This window comes from Gallus gallus, chromosome 13 (genome assembly GCF_016699485.2).
Source record: "Gallus gallus isolate bGalGal1 chromosome 13, bGalGal1.mat.broiler.GRCg7b, whole genome shotgun sequence".
NCBI lineage: Eukaryota > Metazoa > Chordata > Aves > Galliformes > Phasianidae > Gallus > Gallus gallus.
In genome coordinates, this window is record NC_052544.1 from 17,734,546 (window position 1) to 17,750,982 (window position 16,437).

At 45.7% G+C, this 16,437-nt stretch overlaps 3 protein-coding genes across 7 annotated transcripts in view; 1 reads left to right on the top strand and 2 right to left on the bottom strand.

Annotated features, from left to right (window-relative positions):
- GFRA3 (GDNF family receptor alpha 3) overlaps window positions 1–2,476 on the bottom strand; it is a 12,685-nt gene extending 10,209 nt beyond the window's left edge. Inside the window, exons 1-2 of the mRNA XM_046900430.1 lie at window positions 2,419–2,476; window positions 1,798–2,121 (exon numbers count right to left, since the gene is read on the bottom strand). Coding sequence (XP_046756386.1) covers window positions 1,798–2,121; window positions 2,419–2,476 — 382 coding nt within the window. The remainder of the gene's footprint in view (window positions 1–1,797; window positions 2,122–2,418) is intronic.
- The window catches only part of CTBPL (C-terminal binding protein-like), a 23,490-nt gene continuing 9,078 nt past the window's right edge, over window positions 2,026–16,437 (top strand). Inside the window, exons 1-4 of one of the 5 annotated variants that reach the window (XM_046900391.1) lie at window positions 2,026–2,100; window positions 10,850–10,974; window positions 15,020–15,174; window positions 15,266–15,410. In XM_046900391.1, coding sequence (XP_046756347.1) covers window positions 15,049–15,174; window positions 15,266–15,410 — 271 coding nt within the window. In that variant the 5' untranslated portion in view covers window positions 2,026–2,100; window positions 10,850–10,974; window positions 15,020–15,048. Of the gene's footprint in view, window positions 10,975–14,229; window positions 14,423–15,019; window positions 15,175–15,265; window positions 15,411–16,437 lie in introns of those variants that run through there. The other 4 variants (XM_046900390.1, XM_046900389.1, XM_025154870.3 and 1 more) reach the window with 4 other exon arrangements.
- The window catches only part of LOC121106705, a 15,603-nt gene continuing 11,613 nt past the window's right edge, over window positions 12,448–16,437 (bottom strand). Inside the window, exon 2 of the mRNA XM_040647017.1 lies at window positions 12,448–13,116. Within this exon, the coding sequence (XP_040502951.1) occupies window positions 12,679–13,116 (438 nt within the window). The 3' untranslated portion in view covers window positions 12,448–12,678. The remainder of the gene's footprint in view (window positions 13,117–16,437) is intronic.

A 16,437-nucleotide genomic window follows, 5' to 3' on the forward strand; every position in this document is an offset into this window, starting at 1 on the left:
CGTATTTTTTGCATAATAGAAGATACCTTCCATATTAAACACCAGTAGCTTGATGTGGAAGTGCTGATGTGCCATCAGTTCCAATCAGTTCTATCAGAATCAAATCGCTGGGATTCCCACCCCACATGCTGGGATACAGCTTTGGCCTGCCAGCTTCCAGCTTTTCATCATCTGTGAACTCACAGTTCAAACTCTGTGTGTATTTGTGTAGCATGTGCATTAATTTTATGTATATACACTGCTGCCACCTTATGGAAGTATTAAATAATTTTAATTTAACAATACAATCTTTAGAACTCAATGACATTTTCAGCTTTTTTTTTTTTTTTTTAAGTTTATGGACTGTTCTCTCATTAGGATAATGCTAGAGGAGACATGCTGTTGTATTTCATGGATGTGTGAATTCAGTATGTAATCTGTCTTCATTTCTGTGGTATATGGATCTGTGTTTACACTGTGAGCACAGTGCATCACAGAATGGTTTGGGCTGGAAGAGGCATCAGAGATCATCTGGGTCCAACTTCTATGCCATAGGCTAAGATGCCTCCCATTAGACCAGGTTGTTCAAAGCTCCACCCAACTCAGCCTTGTAAAGACTTGCAATAAGAACTGCTAACAGAGTTTATATGTAGGCTAGTAGTAGGTTTTCTCCTTTCCAGACAAAGCTGTGCTGAACCTAGCATCTACCTTCAGTGCTGTTTGGATGCGTGATCCCACCTGTCATTCCCTTGTTCAGCAGATGCTGCAGTACTATTTCTGTCCGTCTTCACTGAGGACTAAAATAAAAAATCTCGGTGCAGCTTTTATTATCTGCTATACTCTCTTCACTGTCTGATTTGTTTCCTCACTTCCTTCACTTCTGCTGGCTTTATCTGTTTATTTGCCAAATAATTCCACTCATCTTTATAGGAGTCATGATATTGAGCAGTTGCATTTCTTTTTTAATGCCAAGCACTGACATCTCTGAGGTAGGGTCGGGTGCTTCAGAGCACTTTTGAAACTTCTGTATTTTTTGCCACTGCAACTATGAAGACTGCATGAGAGATGAATGCAAAAGAGGAATCATTTCTCCCCTCAAGCTCTTGTGACTTGGCAATACCAGAGTGCAGGAGTGCAGTGTGAGACAAACAGCTGCATCTTTGCAGGAGCTTCCTGGATTGGTCTTTGCAAACCAAGCCTCATCAGAATATCAGCCTGAAGCGATTCAGAGGGGGAGTGCGTGGAAGACGGGTTAAAAAAATCCTAACAACAGCTTTCGGCAAAGATATCTCAGGTCCCGCGTCTCCTCCAAGAGCTAGAACGGATGCTGTCTTTGTGCCCGAAAGGGATGCTGTCTTTACGCCGCGCTGAGGAATCAGCTCCTGACATCGGTCCCTCCCTGCTGCGAGCGAGAGGAGCAAACCGCCCTCCTTTACCTCCGCGAGCTTTGCCTCGAGGAAATTCAATTCCCTTCCGCAGAGCATCCAGCCAATTTGGTCACATCGACACTCGCGATCCGCAGCGCAGGTCAAAGCAGCAGCGCGCCTTTCCTGCTTTGAAATACAGTTCCTTCGCAGCGGAGCCGCTGCCGGGCAGTGGACGGGAGCCCCGAGTCCGGGACGCACCCCGAGCTCCGCACAACCCAACCTCCCGGACGGGGCACAGAGGGGTGCCGAAGCGTCGCCCCGCGCGCATTTTCTGCCGGGCGGCAGCAGCTGCTCGGGACGGGACGGCGCGGCCGCACGCAGCTTCTCGCCGCCCGCCGGGATGCTCTTCCCCGCCAAGCCCTCCCGCTCACCGCCCCGTGCTGTTCGTTACCGGCTCGGGAGAGGAGCAGCCCCAGGAGCAGGGCCAGCCACATGCTGCAGCTCGGCGCCGGCGGCCGCTCGCTCCGGGCGCAAGAGCCGCCGCTCACATCCCGGACGCTGCCCGTCGGCGTGTTGAGTGGCCGCCGCGCCGTCGAGGTGCAGACGGCGGGCACCGCCCCGCGGCACGGCCCGCCCCCACGGCCGGCGGGGTGGGAGGGGGGAGGGCGGCGAGCGGAGTGGATGCCTCGAGGGCGATGGAAGGCGCGGATGGACCCCCGCGGTGCCCGCGGTGAGGGATCGTGAGTCCCGACGAGTGAGTGTTTCAAAAAGGGCGCTTTGAAAGGCGTTACGGAAAAATTCCGTTTGTTGGTTCGGTTATTGGCTCGCGGTACGTCCTAGCACTGAGGGTAAGGCTGTGGATGCTCCTACCTTTGTAAGGAGCACGCACAGGAGTCTGCTTTGTTAAAAGAAAATGAACATTAATCGGAGGAGATGGCCTCGGAGGGAACAGATGCTGGCTAGTTCTCGAGCCGATTCCCTTGATGCTTCTTTGGTCTGCCAAAGGGATGGCGTGAGCTTTTGGCTCCTTCCCATTGGCTTTGCTGTGAAGGGTCTTATTTCAGAATCTTACCTGTTGTGGGCTTGGCTTCTGTTGAGCTTATTTCACTTTGTCCCATTGAGCAGGGCATCTCTGGGAGCCTACTCAACATTTAGGCAGCCGTGCTTCTTTTTGAACAAACCCTTCTTTTTAGTTTCCATAACAAGATCAAATTAACCAATGTGAAAAAAGTAAGTCTAACACGTACACATACATTAACATATGAAAATAAGGTGAGCTTTTGGCAGAACAGTTGTTTGTACAAGGAGAGAGACCAACTCCATCTGTCCAAAAAGCCCAACAGAAAGGGTAATAACTGTGCAAACACATTAAGCGTTCACAGTCCAAGTCAGTGCTGCTCTCCTGTTCCTGGGTTTTGAAAAAGATTTGTCCTTCTGCTTACTGCTGAGAGAGAATTGTGACCAAGTTATCCACAAACACTGGAGGCACTCACTTCTTGTTCAAGGAGAGAAAATGTTCTCACCGTTCTTAAAGCGCTCACTGAATTCTAATGGTTAGGGGAACTTAAGGCAAATGGTGGAGGGAATGCAGCCTTTCAACTTTGAGGAGAATTGTTTTCAGTCATCGTTCAGGGAGGATTGAAGAAAACCTTGGAGCAAGGAGGCTAACTTATAAAAAGATGTGAGGTTATAGTAGCCCAGGTATCCCTCAGTGCAGGAGTACAAATGCTTCAGGAGGTTTGTGGCCAATATTACTGCCTCTCAGTACAGCTGAAGATGACAACAGACACAGGAGGGGAAGCTCTGCTAGTCTGGATTGTAGTGGCAGGTATAGCTTTGTGAAGATATGAATGTAAAGGGTAATCGGGATGATAGTGATTGCCAGCCTGTGATCCTTAGTCTGTTGTTTCTATTTCACTGTTTTTGCTTCCTCTAAACAAAGACAGATTCCAGTAAACTGATATAAAGTAGCTCACAGGAGAAGGGAAACATCTTTGTACCTTGAGAAAGGAATTAATATTAATCATTAATGTCAAGTTTTGGGAAAATTCTGGTGCGTATAAACATTTTGTTAGCATGTGGGGGGAAAAAAAAAACAGGCTTCCTATTCATCTCCAAAGTGGATTCATCAAGAACCAATATGATTTCTTCTGCAACAGAATAACAACTTTTGTAGGGAAGGGAGAAAAGAAGAGCTCATTGGTACTGGGGATCTTTAGGAACAGCTTTCAGCAGGTCAGTCTAACTGGGTACAAGAGGATAGATGAGAGAATCTTTAACAGTCCTTTCCGGGCTATTTTTGTGATCTTGTGATTATAAATCTTCACCCAAATCCCACAGAAGTAATTCATTAACTGAGTTTTGAGTTATTTCTTGTAGTGGATAAAAATGGAAAGGGAAATATTTTCCCCCCATATTAAAGGCATTTGCTGGTTGCCTTGATGAGTAGCCAAGCAGAAGAACTCTTGCTTAACGTTTGATGAAGTGCTGGCCACTTCAACAGCCAGCACACCAACCTGTTTTGATGGAACCATCCCTTTCTTGACTTCTGATTGCTCATACGTTTTTGCCTGGGACCCATGACGTATAAGGTTATTTGTTTATTCTTCCCCATGTGCACATACAGAGTAGTACTTTAACCTCATTACACATCTCAGAGAGTTGGATAATTACCAGCCTCTCACGACTAGTGCTTTCATCACTCTTTCCGTTTGTAGTTTTATAGGTTAACTCTGGCCTATGGGAACCATCTACATCACTGTAATGTTTAATATCTCACAAAGCAGTCTCTCTAATTCCCTGCCAGGTCCAGGCCTTTGACCTACTTAAGCAGCTATAGAAACTGTGATCAACACTGATCTGATTTCCTCAGTATTCAGCCTCAGTTGCATATTTTATGTTATCTATTTTACTCTTTGTGGTTTCACATATGTCTCGGCTGGACTAGGGTAAGTGATGTCACCAAGTCCTGTAATGAAACAGACGTGACTGTGGAATATAGGAAGTAAATTCTTCTCAGATCTTTGTCAATATCTTATCTTGCCCAAAATGAAAGCATTAATCCTGTGCGTAGTTTAACTCCCATACAACCCTGAAACACATGCAGAAATTGGTCACCTTGTTCCTTTCCTTCTTGTCCTCATGGATTTGTTCTTAACATCTTGTCAGTGCCTCCTGCAGTGAGCACTGTTCTATTCATAGGGCTTTACCATCACTCAGGTACTTACTCTCAAACACAAGCTCTAGATAACTGCTACATATGGGATCTTGAGGGACAAATGTGCTCAAATTCATCAAGGAAGTCAATTTGCTTGTGAATTCTTTGCATTCAGGGCTGCGCAGTCTCACTCTTCATAGTCTAGAGAACATTTGCTCCCCAGCAACTGGTTGGAGGGTGTCATCTCTGCATGTGTATTTGTGATGGGCTGTTATGACAAAAGAGCTAAAGGAAACTTTCAGTAATGTCATGGTCAAGTAGGCACTCAGCTACCTCTCAACCAGAGCCAGTGTTATTATAAAAGCTGCATTCCCCTTCTTCTGAGCCCCGATCCCATGAAGATAGACTTCTGACTCCAGGAGAAAACCATTTCCTCAGCTTTTATTCTCAGAGGTAAATTATGCCCTTCCCGATGTGCATTGAGACTGAGGAGGACAGCTATATACGAGCTAATCAGGCATCAGATTTGCATTGCCCATTTCATCATTATTTCATCCTCAGGGATGTTGTGTGGTTTTGATTGTTACACTGAAAATCATCAGCCAAAGAGAGCAACTGCTTTTACAGCAGTCACAGGAACTCTCTCACTACCCTGGTACACTACAGGCAGCAAAACTAATACACGTTGTATTTCCTCTCCTCACCACCTCACCTTCCCTCTGGAATACAGCCTTACTTTGTTTCCCATTTTTGTTTCATCATTCATGAGTATGGAGGATCCTCTGGTCTTTGCAATGCAGATTACAATCCAACAGCCTCTAATGGAAAGTATTAGCACCTAACCTCATGCAGAGGACATCTCAAACCACCCCAATAGAAATAGTTTTATTTCCTGTATGCACATGAACACACAGTATCTCACCTGCTTTTTTTCTGATAAGAAATAGTAATGACTTTCCTAATATTTTGGTGGCAGCTATTAGAATAAATGGATTAGCATAAAATGAACTCTGTAAAAATAAATCTTAGTGCCTACAACTTCATAGAAAAAAAGACATTACTGAAGTTAGTTTACTGTTACATTACTACTGAGAAATCAATATGCTGTTAACAGATTGCTAAACTGGGACAGAGAGCAATGTCTACTCCAAGGTCATCCCATGAATCTGATAAGAGTTCACCGTAAAAGCTAAGAATTTTGGACACTACTCCTTTTCTCTGAAGTGTTTATTTGCTTTTGACTTCAACATAAGAGATACTTACTGGCATACACATCATCTTGTTACATCTTCAAAGCTCCAACATGCTTTGGGGCAAAGGGGGATATTTGACTAGCCATTGATCTTAGAGTGATTGTCTACATGCTACCTTTCAGGCTGTTTGTACCACATGTGCTTAACCCAAATACTTTTTATAGTGCATTCTCTATTATCTTTGTCTAATACTGCATCTGCTTTTTTCTTTCCATAAACAGCAACTCTGAAAACTGGAATGTTTCAGGTTTTCCAATCCACCTGGCTCATTATTGGATGGGAAGAGGAGAATTAAAAAATCCTGGTGTGCTGCATCTTGGGGAAAAGAGCTTTTGTATTATCTATTTTGGGGCCCATAAAAGAATGGTTGGTGTTGATCCACTTTCACCCTAAGGCAGACAAATGCCTTCATGCACATAGTTGTGAGGGTGGCTGATAATGACAACATTGATGAACTTTATAACTATTAATTTGCAACTCTGACATGCAGCTTGCCTACCTGTTACTTTTGTTCATAAAAAACTTCCAGGAAGTCAGAACCAGGACACGTACAAAGGCCTTTTGTTGCACTTCTTGTGGCAACAAGAACTTTGATGAGGGTCTTGATGGCAATGATTGCATACTTCAGGTTGAGCAGGTAGCCCTGATGGGTGTCTGGTCATTGCAATAGCTGTACAACTCAGTTTCCATGCTTCTCCACATTTTAACTGAGAAAAATCCAGCCAGACCTTTGTGATCCGATTACTACTGTAAGAGGCAGCACAGAGGAAGCCTGTGCAAACACTCCTCTGCCTGGGCTAATATTTACAGCGCTGCACACTGCTCTTTACCGGACTGGTGACAGACAGCAGACACTCACAGCTCATATTAACACCTGTACACTACAGAAATATTAACCGAAAGTAAACAGCCCTGCAGAACTTAATGTCCGTATTCATAGAAAACCAAACAAAAAGCCTCTTTCATTTCCTAGCATGAGTGTTGGTTCCCTAAACAGCTCTGGCTGCTTATGGTTGATGATGGTTCCGAGCCTTGACAGCCAAAGCAGTTGCCTTTAGTTTTCTGCCTCTGTACCTGTAGTATTTGGCCACTTATGGTTCATATGGTTTTACTCTTTTGTTCCTACAAAGAAAACATTCAAATCTGCTCTTGTATTTTAGCCTCAGATTCACTCCCAGTGGGAATATCAGAGGCTTTTAGGTGTGATAGATAAAGAGTCATATAGCTCAACATCTAGACTGCATCTTCGGTTAAAATAATTCCCCTTAAAAAGAGTTAAACAACAAGAAAAAGGAAAAAGCAGATCTATGATAATGATCATTTAAAGGGAGTGATTAGTAAGCTGAACAATAGAGCTTCAATCCAGAGAGACCTTGAGAAACATGAGGGCTGAATTAACAGAGATCTTGCGAAGCTGAGAAATGAGAAACAGAGCCCTGTAACAGGGCAAAGCTGACCCCATGAATCTGTTCTAGCTAGGAAATGACTGGCTGAGAAACAGCCTCACGGGGAGGACCTAGAGATTACCACAGACACAAGCATGCTCTGATCCTGAATAAGACAATCCACTCTGTACTATATTAGTAAGAACACAGCCAAAGGACTGAAAGCAATTATTTTTATTTGCTTAGCACTCATAAGACTACACCTGGAATGCAGCGTGAAATTCCCTAACCACAGAGTTCAAGGGGGGTATGAAGGAACTTGCAGAGGGCTACCAAGAAAGTAGCATGCATCTCAAAAAGAAGTAAACTAAACTGTTTTTTTTTGCTTGGCAAAGGGGAGCTTGCTGTCAACCTACAGCTATAGGAAGGTTCAGACCGGATACTAAAAAAATTATTTTTGCCAGGAATCTAGAATCATCAGTGGCTCTTCCCTTGTCTGTTGATATTGTGACATTGTCATAGAAGGCTGCTAGGTTGGTTGCATGGGAAATGCTGAGTCTCAGCCTGAACCACTGATTGAGCACCTGGGGAAGGACCCGTCAGCCCTGGGAGCACAGGTGAAGGCAATTTACCTGTGGGACAGGGAGGGGTGGAGCCTGGCTGCACTTCTCTTAGACCTCACTGAAGAGCAGACCCCCACTGGGGAAGGGTTTCTTTCTGGAGATTTCTCTTTGGTGGAGCTTTCTCCTGTGGACCTCAAATCTACTGATGTGTTTGAGTAATCTTTTCTTTATAGTATCTTTCTGTTGTGCTGGTCGTTCTATCATTGTGCTTCTGTTGTAGTACCTTTTGTATTGCATTGACCTGTCCAATTGCTACATTTGGTCAAGTGGGGTTTGCTTTTGGTGAAGCCATACTGGTTCTCCCAGATTGTCTTCCCATCTTTCATGTGCCTTAGCATTGCTTCATGGAGGATCTGTTCTGTGATCTTCCCTGACACAGAGGTGAGAACAACAGGTCAGTAGTTCCTAGGGTTGTTCTTTTATGCCCTTTTTAAAATTAGGTGTGATGTTTCCTTTATTTCCAGCTACCAGGGACTTCACCTGATTGCCACAACTTCTCAAGTAATGTAGAGTGGGCTTGGTGTCTACATCAGCCAATTCCCTCTGGACTCTGGGATGGATCTCATTGGGACCTGTAGACTTCTGGATGTTCAGTTTTCTCAGGTGGTCACAAACCTGATCTTCATTTACAGTGGGAGGGACTTTATTTCCCTGATCCTTTCCTACTAAACAAAATATTTGAGGGTTGCGTGGTGAGCAGTTATTAGGGAAGTTAGAGGCAAAAAAACTGTTGAGTACCTCAGCCTTGTCTATTGTTATCAGCCTGTCTGTGTCACCTGTCTGTGTCTGTGGGGTATGCTCTCCTGGACTCCTTTTCTGGTTGAGGTACCTGTAGAAGCCTTTCTTGTTCTTTTTGGCATCTGTTGCCAAGTACACTTCAAGCTGGGCCTTGGCTTTCCTCATCCCATCCCTGCACAGCATAGTTGCTTCCTTATATTCTTCCCATGATACCTGTTGTTTTCCCTGATGGTGAATTTTCTTCTTGCTCTTCAGTTTGCCTAGCAAGATCCCAGTTCAGCCATGCTGGTCTCTTGCCTGCCTTTCCTGACTTGCTACACCAGGGGGTGGAGAGGTCCTGTGCCCTGAAGAAAATCTCCTGAAAGATCTACCAGCTCTGCTCCACACCCTTGCCCATGAGGACAGTTTCCAAGCGTGTTTTGTTGATTAACTCCCTGAAGAGCTGGAACTTAGCTTTCCTAAAGTTTAGCTTCCTAGTTTTACTCTTCACCTGTCTCATGTCCTTTTTAAGCATGAACTCAACCATAGCATGTGTGGAGCAAATAAAGGTGATGACAGAAGTCTTTATGTGAAAAATAGGCGCTATAGGAAAAGGTATCAAAGAAAAATTAACTCACCCCTCCCAGTAACAGTTTAGAGAAAGGGGCAAACTGAAGAATGCACTCTTCTCCCGTTTGTACTCGTGCTGCAGGAGGAAAGGTGGAGGGAAGGGGAACCCGTGCAGACTCAGATTGCACACGCGTTCCCAGAAGCATTGCTGAGACAGAAAGGGTAGCTCCACCCCTGCCCCCCCACAAACACACCAGGCAGTCATGTGTTCATGTATTGGTTCAAACTGTAACCTTGGAATTCTACTACAGTATGGTTGCTACAGCTCAGGCAGCCTCCAATCCTGATGTCATCAATCAGCTCATGTACATTGGTGGGCAACAGGTCCAGTGTTGCATCCCCCCTCGTGGGGCTGTCATTTACTTGACTCAGGAAGTTATCCTCATGCATTCCAGGAGCCTCCTGGATTGCTTACAGCTTGCTGTGCTACTTTTCCAGCAGATCTCTGGGTGGTTGAAGTCCTCCAGTAGGATGGGCACTTGTGATTGTGGCACCTTGTGTAGCTGGAGGTAGGAAGCCTCATCAACAAGCTCTGATTGACCCGGTGGCCTGTAGTAGATACCAATCATAAGACTCCCTTTGCTGCCTCAGTCTGTCACCCATAGGCTTTCGACTTGCTCGTGACTGTTCAGGTTTTTTTGTTGTTGGTTTTTTTTTGTTTTGTTTTTTTGCAAAAATGATGTTGGTGCAATGCTGGAATAGGTTATCTGCAGTTGTCAGAGATGCATTGTATCCTTAAACATTTTCAAAACCTGTAGGAAAAGCTGTAGCTAACTTTCTTTTGTGTTGGTGGTAGTACTGTCTTAAACATATGTTGGACTAGAGACTCTATGAGGCCCTTCCCACCAACTAGTCATGGCAATGGTTAGAGTGCACATCCTTAAGTGACAGATTCTAGAGCAACCCAAGTAATGAGCAGCTCTTAAGAAAACTTGTTTGTAAGAAGAAAGCTAAGATTTTTCAGGAGAGCAAAGGAGCTCCTTCTGAGAGCACTGTTATGCTACCTTAGGTCTCCTTATTTTTTTCTTTTTCCAGAGACAAGAACATAGAACAATTAACTTTAATAATGTGTTCCACTAGATTTTGATTCAAAGTATCTAAACGGTGTACTGTGAGATCTACAAATGCTGGCCTCTTGTTCTGATCTTGATATATCCATGCTACATTGTCAGAGCAGCTGCTTGCTTTGTCTTTCTTTCAAGTGAAGCAAAATTAACATGCAGAACTGTGGATGTGGCAATGGCAAGACAGAACCAGGAAAATACTATAGTGCCTTAGGGGTAGCAGCTGTTCAGAGGCACATATATTGAATATTGTTTTAGATCCCATTATCTTTCTGTAACACTATTTTACTGTTTGTGTAGTTGGCAAGGTACTTAAACAGACATGAGAAGAAACAAGTGACAGAACATGTATTAAATTCTTTTCCCTTGATTCCTTAGTAGCCCTACTTCTGCTTTCCATGAGAAAATTGGCTGGATTTCCATTTGCATCAAACTATGAGACAGAGGACTCCCAGGCACCCTAGTAGGAGAGATCAGTGATAATGCTCTGCTGCCACCTTCATCACCTTCAGCACTGTGTAAGGCAGCACTGGAGGGGGCAGTCTCCAGTGACTTGTAGCAGGGCTTTATTTTCAATAATCCTGCCCCTTTTCACCTCTTTGCTTGTAAAGCAAATGGGAATATGGCAGGGAAGCTGCACAGGGTCTAATGTTTACTCTACATCTTATCAACAGCGTTACGTACTTCAGAGTCTACCAGGAAAGACCTAGGTATGAGCCACTCCCACATGGCAGGACTTTGGACTACAGCAGAGCTTTTGTGTCCAGATGTCTCTACCTGTTCCGACCCTGGCAACAAGGTTTCTGGGATTTTCAGTTTCTTTCTCTGAAACCCTCTCTTTTACCTTTTCCCTCCTTTCTCTCATTCTTTTTAAGGATCCAACTATTTACTTGCCTTAAAAGCTATCAGCAAGATAATGTTGGCGGCCTAGGAGGATATCTCACCATGCACTATTCACAGACACTTTAAATAAGGTTTCTACATAGAGGTGAAGGTCAGTCAGCATAAATGTAAAGGGAGACTGCAAGTTCCATATGCAACATGGTTCCTAACACTAAGGCTGTTTGGCTAGTAGGTGAGAAGGTGAGATTCTGCATGCAAGTCAAAGGGGTAAAGCTGTCCCTCTTATTTTTTTAGTTGTAACATACAGGTTTTTTTTTTGTTCTTTTTTTTCTTTTGTTCTTTTTTTTCTTTTGTTCTTTTTTTTCTTTTGTTCTTTTTTTTCTTTTGTTCTTTTTTTTCTTTTGTTCTTTTTTTTCTTTTGTTCTTTTTTTCTTTTGTTCTTTTTTTCTTTTGTTCTTTTTTTTCTTTTGTTCTTTTTTTTCTTTTGTTCTTTTTTTTCTTTTGTTCTTTTTTTTTTCTTTTGTTCTTTTTTTTTTCTTTTGTTCTTTTTTTTTTTCTTTTGTTCTTTTTTTTTTTCTTTTGTTCTTTTTTTTTCTTTTGTTCTTTTTTTTTCTTTTGTTCTTTTTTTTTTCTTTTGTTCTTTTAAACAAAGCCATGCTGAAAAGAAGCTGTGCTCATGGCTGAGGCACCGTCACAGGGTATGCTCATGCACCAATTTTACAGCAAGCCAGATACATTGTAGTAAAATAGAATATACTCTAGCTAGATCCCTAGGGCCCTGTTCACTGGGAGGTCACATGGTTGGGGAGAACAGATACCTGAAAGTAAAACAAATGAGTACTGAACCAAGTCTGCTTGATGAACATGTACACCTGGGTGTTTGTGCTGGAGTGTGTAGCCCAGCTAAAGCCCTGGGGAAACAAAGAATCCCATCATGCAGCCCTAAGGCAGCTCAGGAATACTAGATATTCTGCTGCACTCGAAGTTTCTGTTTGTGCCATCTCTCAGGAAAGAGTTGTCTTTATTTCCTTTTCTCTTGGAGTGGAATATGCTTTAATAGCAGTTGGCTGCGCAAGATATTGAATATAGGTCCTCAGTAGTGCTGCAGGAGTGCCACCTGGTGGGTCCCTTTTCCACACGTACACAGAAGCCCGGAGTCTAACTGGGTGCATAGCAGGGGAGACTTACCTGACAGTCACTTCAGCCCAGAGGTGCCTAAGAGGGCTGCCTGGAAAATACTGTGAGGAACAGTACTATGTTTATCTTCTGTCTTCAGAGGATGCGCATAAAAGGTGATTTTCTTTTCCTAGCAAGCACAATCTTCAGACTCTGTTGCTCTCAGATGGATTTTTCTTCATAAGAACTGATAAATGAATATGGAACCATCTTCTGAGAGTGAAGCTGTCCTCTTAAGGGTCACACTCTGCAACAAAACAAGTATAAGTGATTACTAGCTGCAATATACAAGCATAGCAGCTCTACACTGTAGCTCCACAGTGCCCACGTGTAGGCTGTCAGGCTGTTTCACCCAATATTGTGTGAGCTAATTTTTGTGTGCATCTGTGCAGTCACAGAGCTGCTTCTAACCACCATTCCACCTTGTCCTATTGCTATCAGACTTGTGTAAAAAATCAGTCTCCCTCCTGTTTATAATCTCCCTCTAAATTCTGGAAGGCCACAGTGAGGTGTCCCCGGAGCCTTCTCCAGACTGAACAAGCCAAGCTTCTTCAGTCTGCTGTTGTAGGAGAGGTGCTCCAGCCCTCAGATCATCTTCGTGGCCCTCCTCTGGACCCTCTCCAACAGTTCTCTGTCTTTCTTGTGCTGGGGGCCCCTGACCTGGACACAGTACTCTGCGTGGGGCCTCTACAAGGGCAGAGTAGACAGGGACAGTCCCCTCTCTCACTCTCCTGCCACCCCTCTTTTGATGCAGCCCAGGATATTGTTGGCCTTCTGGGCTGCAAGCCCCTAAGTCCTCAGCCAGGCTGCTGTCAGTGAGTTCTTCTCCCACTCTGTATATGTATCCGGGATTGCCCTGACCCATGGCTTTGTTGAACCTCATTAGGCTTACATGGGTCCGCCTTTTGAGCTTATTCAGGACCTTCTGGATGGCGGCCCTTATGCACGTAAACTGTCTGTCCCATGGATGGCATAGGGGAGGGAAGAATCCTTCTTGTTTGACAAGAGTCAGTTCACTGACTAAAAGACTATGGGTGGGACAGAGGAATGCTCTGAGAAGACTGGCTTTGGTCAAGTGCTCCGAGTGGAGCAAAAATTATGCTTCCAGAAGGGTGTATGGTGACAGCTGGCATGGCATGCATCACTGCTCAGCATTCGTGCAGTTGCCATCACTGCTGTGATGTGGGAGGGTTTTTGTGTTCTGGTGACTCTGTGTTTCTGTAGTCTTTCCCTGGTCGCTCAAGACACACTCTGTGCTGGCAGTCCCTCCACATGCATCTGGGTCAATATCTCTATGGATTACTTTTCTGATTACTGTTCCCCCCACCCCACCGCCCCCACACACAACCCATTTTTGTCCTTTTCCTTTTTATTGATTTAAAGAGTTATGAGATAACATCAATACGAACGTGAAATGGATATGGCCAGCGGTCAGTTTCCAAATGTGGGTAACATGCATTTATGGAGAAGTGCTCAGACCCTTTCCTGGCTCTAGAAGCAAAGCACTGAGACCTTCCTTCTGGTGCTGCCGGGGTACAAAGCACAGGGTACGAACCACGCCGGCCCACAAGGAAGGATGCCTTTAGATCCAAAGGGGCCACCGCGATCGTCCTTCCGCTTCGTCCTTCCAGCGGAGCCGAGGCGGTAGTACCGCTCTCTGAAGTGGTGCCTCTGACCCCGCCCGGCCCTTGTCAGGCAGAGCTGCGAAGTTGCGCAGCTCACGCCCGGTGCGCGGGGGCGGGGCGGGACGGCCCTTCGCTACCCGCGGGAGGTGGGTGACTCCCGGCAGGGCCCGGACGCGGCAGTTGTGCGGGCAGGGCGCTGATTCCTGGCGCGACGGCGGACGCCGCTCCCGCAGGCCTCGGGCGGCTCAGGGCTGGCCTTGACCGAACAGAAGTAAGGCCCGGGCGGGGGCCAGTGGAAGGTTTCAGCGCAGCAGCGGCCGCCCGTCGGCCCCGCGCGGTCTCCCTCCCGGCCGCGTCGCAAAGGCTTGTGGGGCGGGGCGCAGTGTCGCGCGCCGGCGGCAGCCGGAAGCGGAAGAGAGGGGCGCTCCGTCTGCGACGCCTCTGCGGCTGCTGTGCCGCGCGGCGCGGGGCCGCGGCCCTGCCGTTCTGCTTTCCCGCCGGAGCCGGCGGCGTTCCTCAACGGCGCAGAGCGTTGGCGCGGCGCGGCCCGGCCCATGGACCGGCACAAAGTGAAGCGGCAGCGGCTGGACCGGATCTGTGAAGGTGAGGCGGATAGGCGCCCCTTGGCCGTGGCGGCGCCGCGTGGGCGGCCCGACCCCGTGCTGCGGCCGCCCCTCCGCGGTAGGGATCCGGCCTCGGCGCTCCCTGTCCGACAGGGGCCCCTCTAGCCGCTTCCCGGCGCGCTCCTCCTGCGACGCCGTCCTCTGCGGCACTGTTGGCGTGTCTGGCGCTGAGCCGCAGGCAGCGCTTCGCCCGGAAAGGGGCGGCAGGGTTTGGCTGTCGGGGACACCGTGAACTCAGAGGTCCTTCTGCGCACTTAAGAAGGGAACGGAACCGCTCCGTGGGGATGCTGAGCCGGAGGGAGGCGGTGTAACGCAGACTGGGCCTGAACTCACTGCTGTTGGTTTTAGGTTTCTCGAGTAAGATGATGTGCTTGCAAGTATATCGTTTCTGCTGCCTTATTAATGATTGAGCGTTATAAACAAAAAATTAAAAATTTGAATCAATGATGGTATGGGAGTATTATTTATTTTTTCTCCTAGATTCATTTTCTAGTTGTTGAGGGACTTCTTGGACCTCAGATGAGGGCTCCACGGTTCTTATCTTTCATGTAACCACTCCTGTTGACCTTCTTAATAGGCATACGGCCTCCTGCTGTGAATGGGCCAATGCCATCACGGCCACTGGTTGCGCTCCTGGATGGAAGAGATTGTACTGTGGAGATGCCCATCCTGAAGGATGTTGCTACAGTTGCATTTTGCGATGCTCAGTCAACTCAGGAAATCCATGAGAAGGTGGGGAAGAAAACATGAGAGCACTTAAACATAAAGCTCTGTCTCTTTGAGTAAGGAAGCAGAGACTGATTTGGACTTCTTTCTGTTGTAGGTACTGAATGAGGCAGTAGGAGCTCTGATGTATCACACCATTACCCTGTCTCGTCAGGATCTGGAGAAATTCAAAGCCCTCAGGGTCATTGTGCGTATTGGCAGTGGCTATGACAATGTTGACATCAAATCTGCTGCAGAATTAGGTATGATGATGCCATGTAGGCTCTTTTGTGATCAGAATTGAATGAGGAGTGGAACACTGTACATTTTTTCAGCTTCTGTAACTGAGTACCTTTGAAACCTTTTACATGAAAAGAATTGGAGCTGCTTAGTGGGAGCTCCCATGGAGCTGCACATTTAGGTAGCAGGGAAATATCTGAGCTGTTAGGTGGCCTGAAGGGAAGATTCTCTGATCTCAAACTTCTCTGCTGTAGAGACAGATTCTTTGAAATTGTCTGGAGTTCAGGAACTTAGACTACAATGTCTGAGAAACTTCTTGGTGAGGCAGTTTTGCATTGATTATGGGAAAATGATCGTGCAAACTGATGTCTGAAAGCAGCCTTCAAATGCTGATGCAGGGTAAGCTCATTGTAGATGCTAGTTTAGTGAGTTTCTTTTATGTTTTTATAGCAGGTAGATTCTGGTACAACAGATTTACAGATTACTTAAGAAATTTGGAGTTAAGGCATGGGAAGAGTCTCTGTATCAGGTGACAAAAATTGCTATTTGTTACTAAAGATATGGCTGTGTGGCTTTTAAACTTTATAGTTTCCTTAGGGAGATGGGTCAGCTAAGAATCCCTTACCTTCTTTCTTGCGGTTGTTTCAGTGTTTTGAAAGCTTTCTTAATGCAAATCAAATTAAGCTTAAACTAAGTGCAAGTATTTATGTATAAAATTGTAATAGACAATACAGTTCCAAGATCTTTAGGAACAGATGAACTGTAAACAAATGAAGAATGCAAGTTTGTCTAGTGCCTGTTTGAAGTCTAAAGAGTGTTTTCATCTGAACCACTCGACTGAAGATTGCTAATTTCCTTGTAAGGCCTCTGCCTCCTACTGAGCCATTACACTTCAGGGCTACATTCCAAACCTAGTCCTCTGCTAGGGTTCTCTGCTTAGTGTTACCATGCGTGTTTTTGATTCAGATTCAAAGCTTTCCTTTTCCTCCTCATTCTGCACTCAGCCTAAGCAGGCAAAGTTCTTTCACCATCAAATTGCTTCTTGCCTTT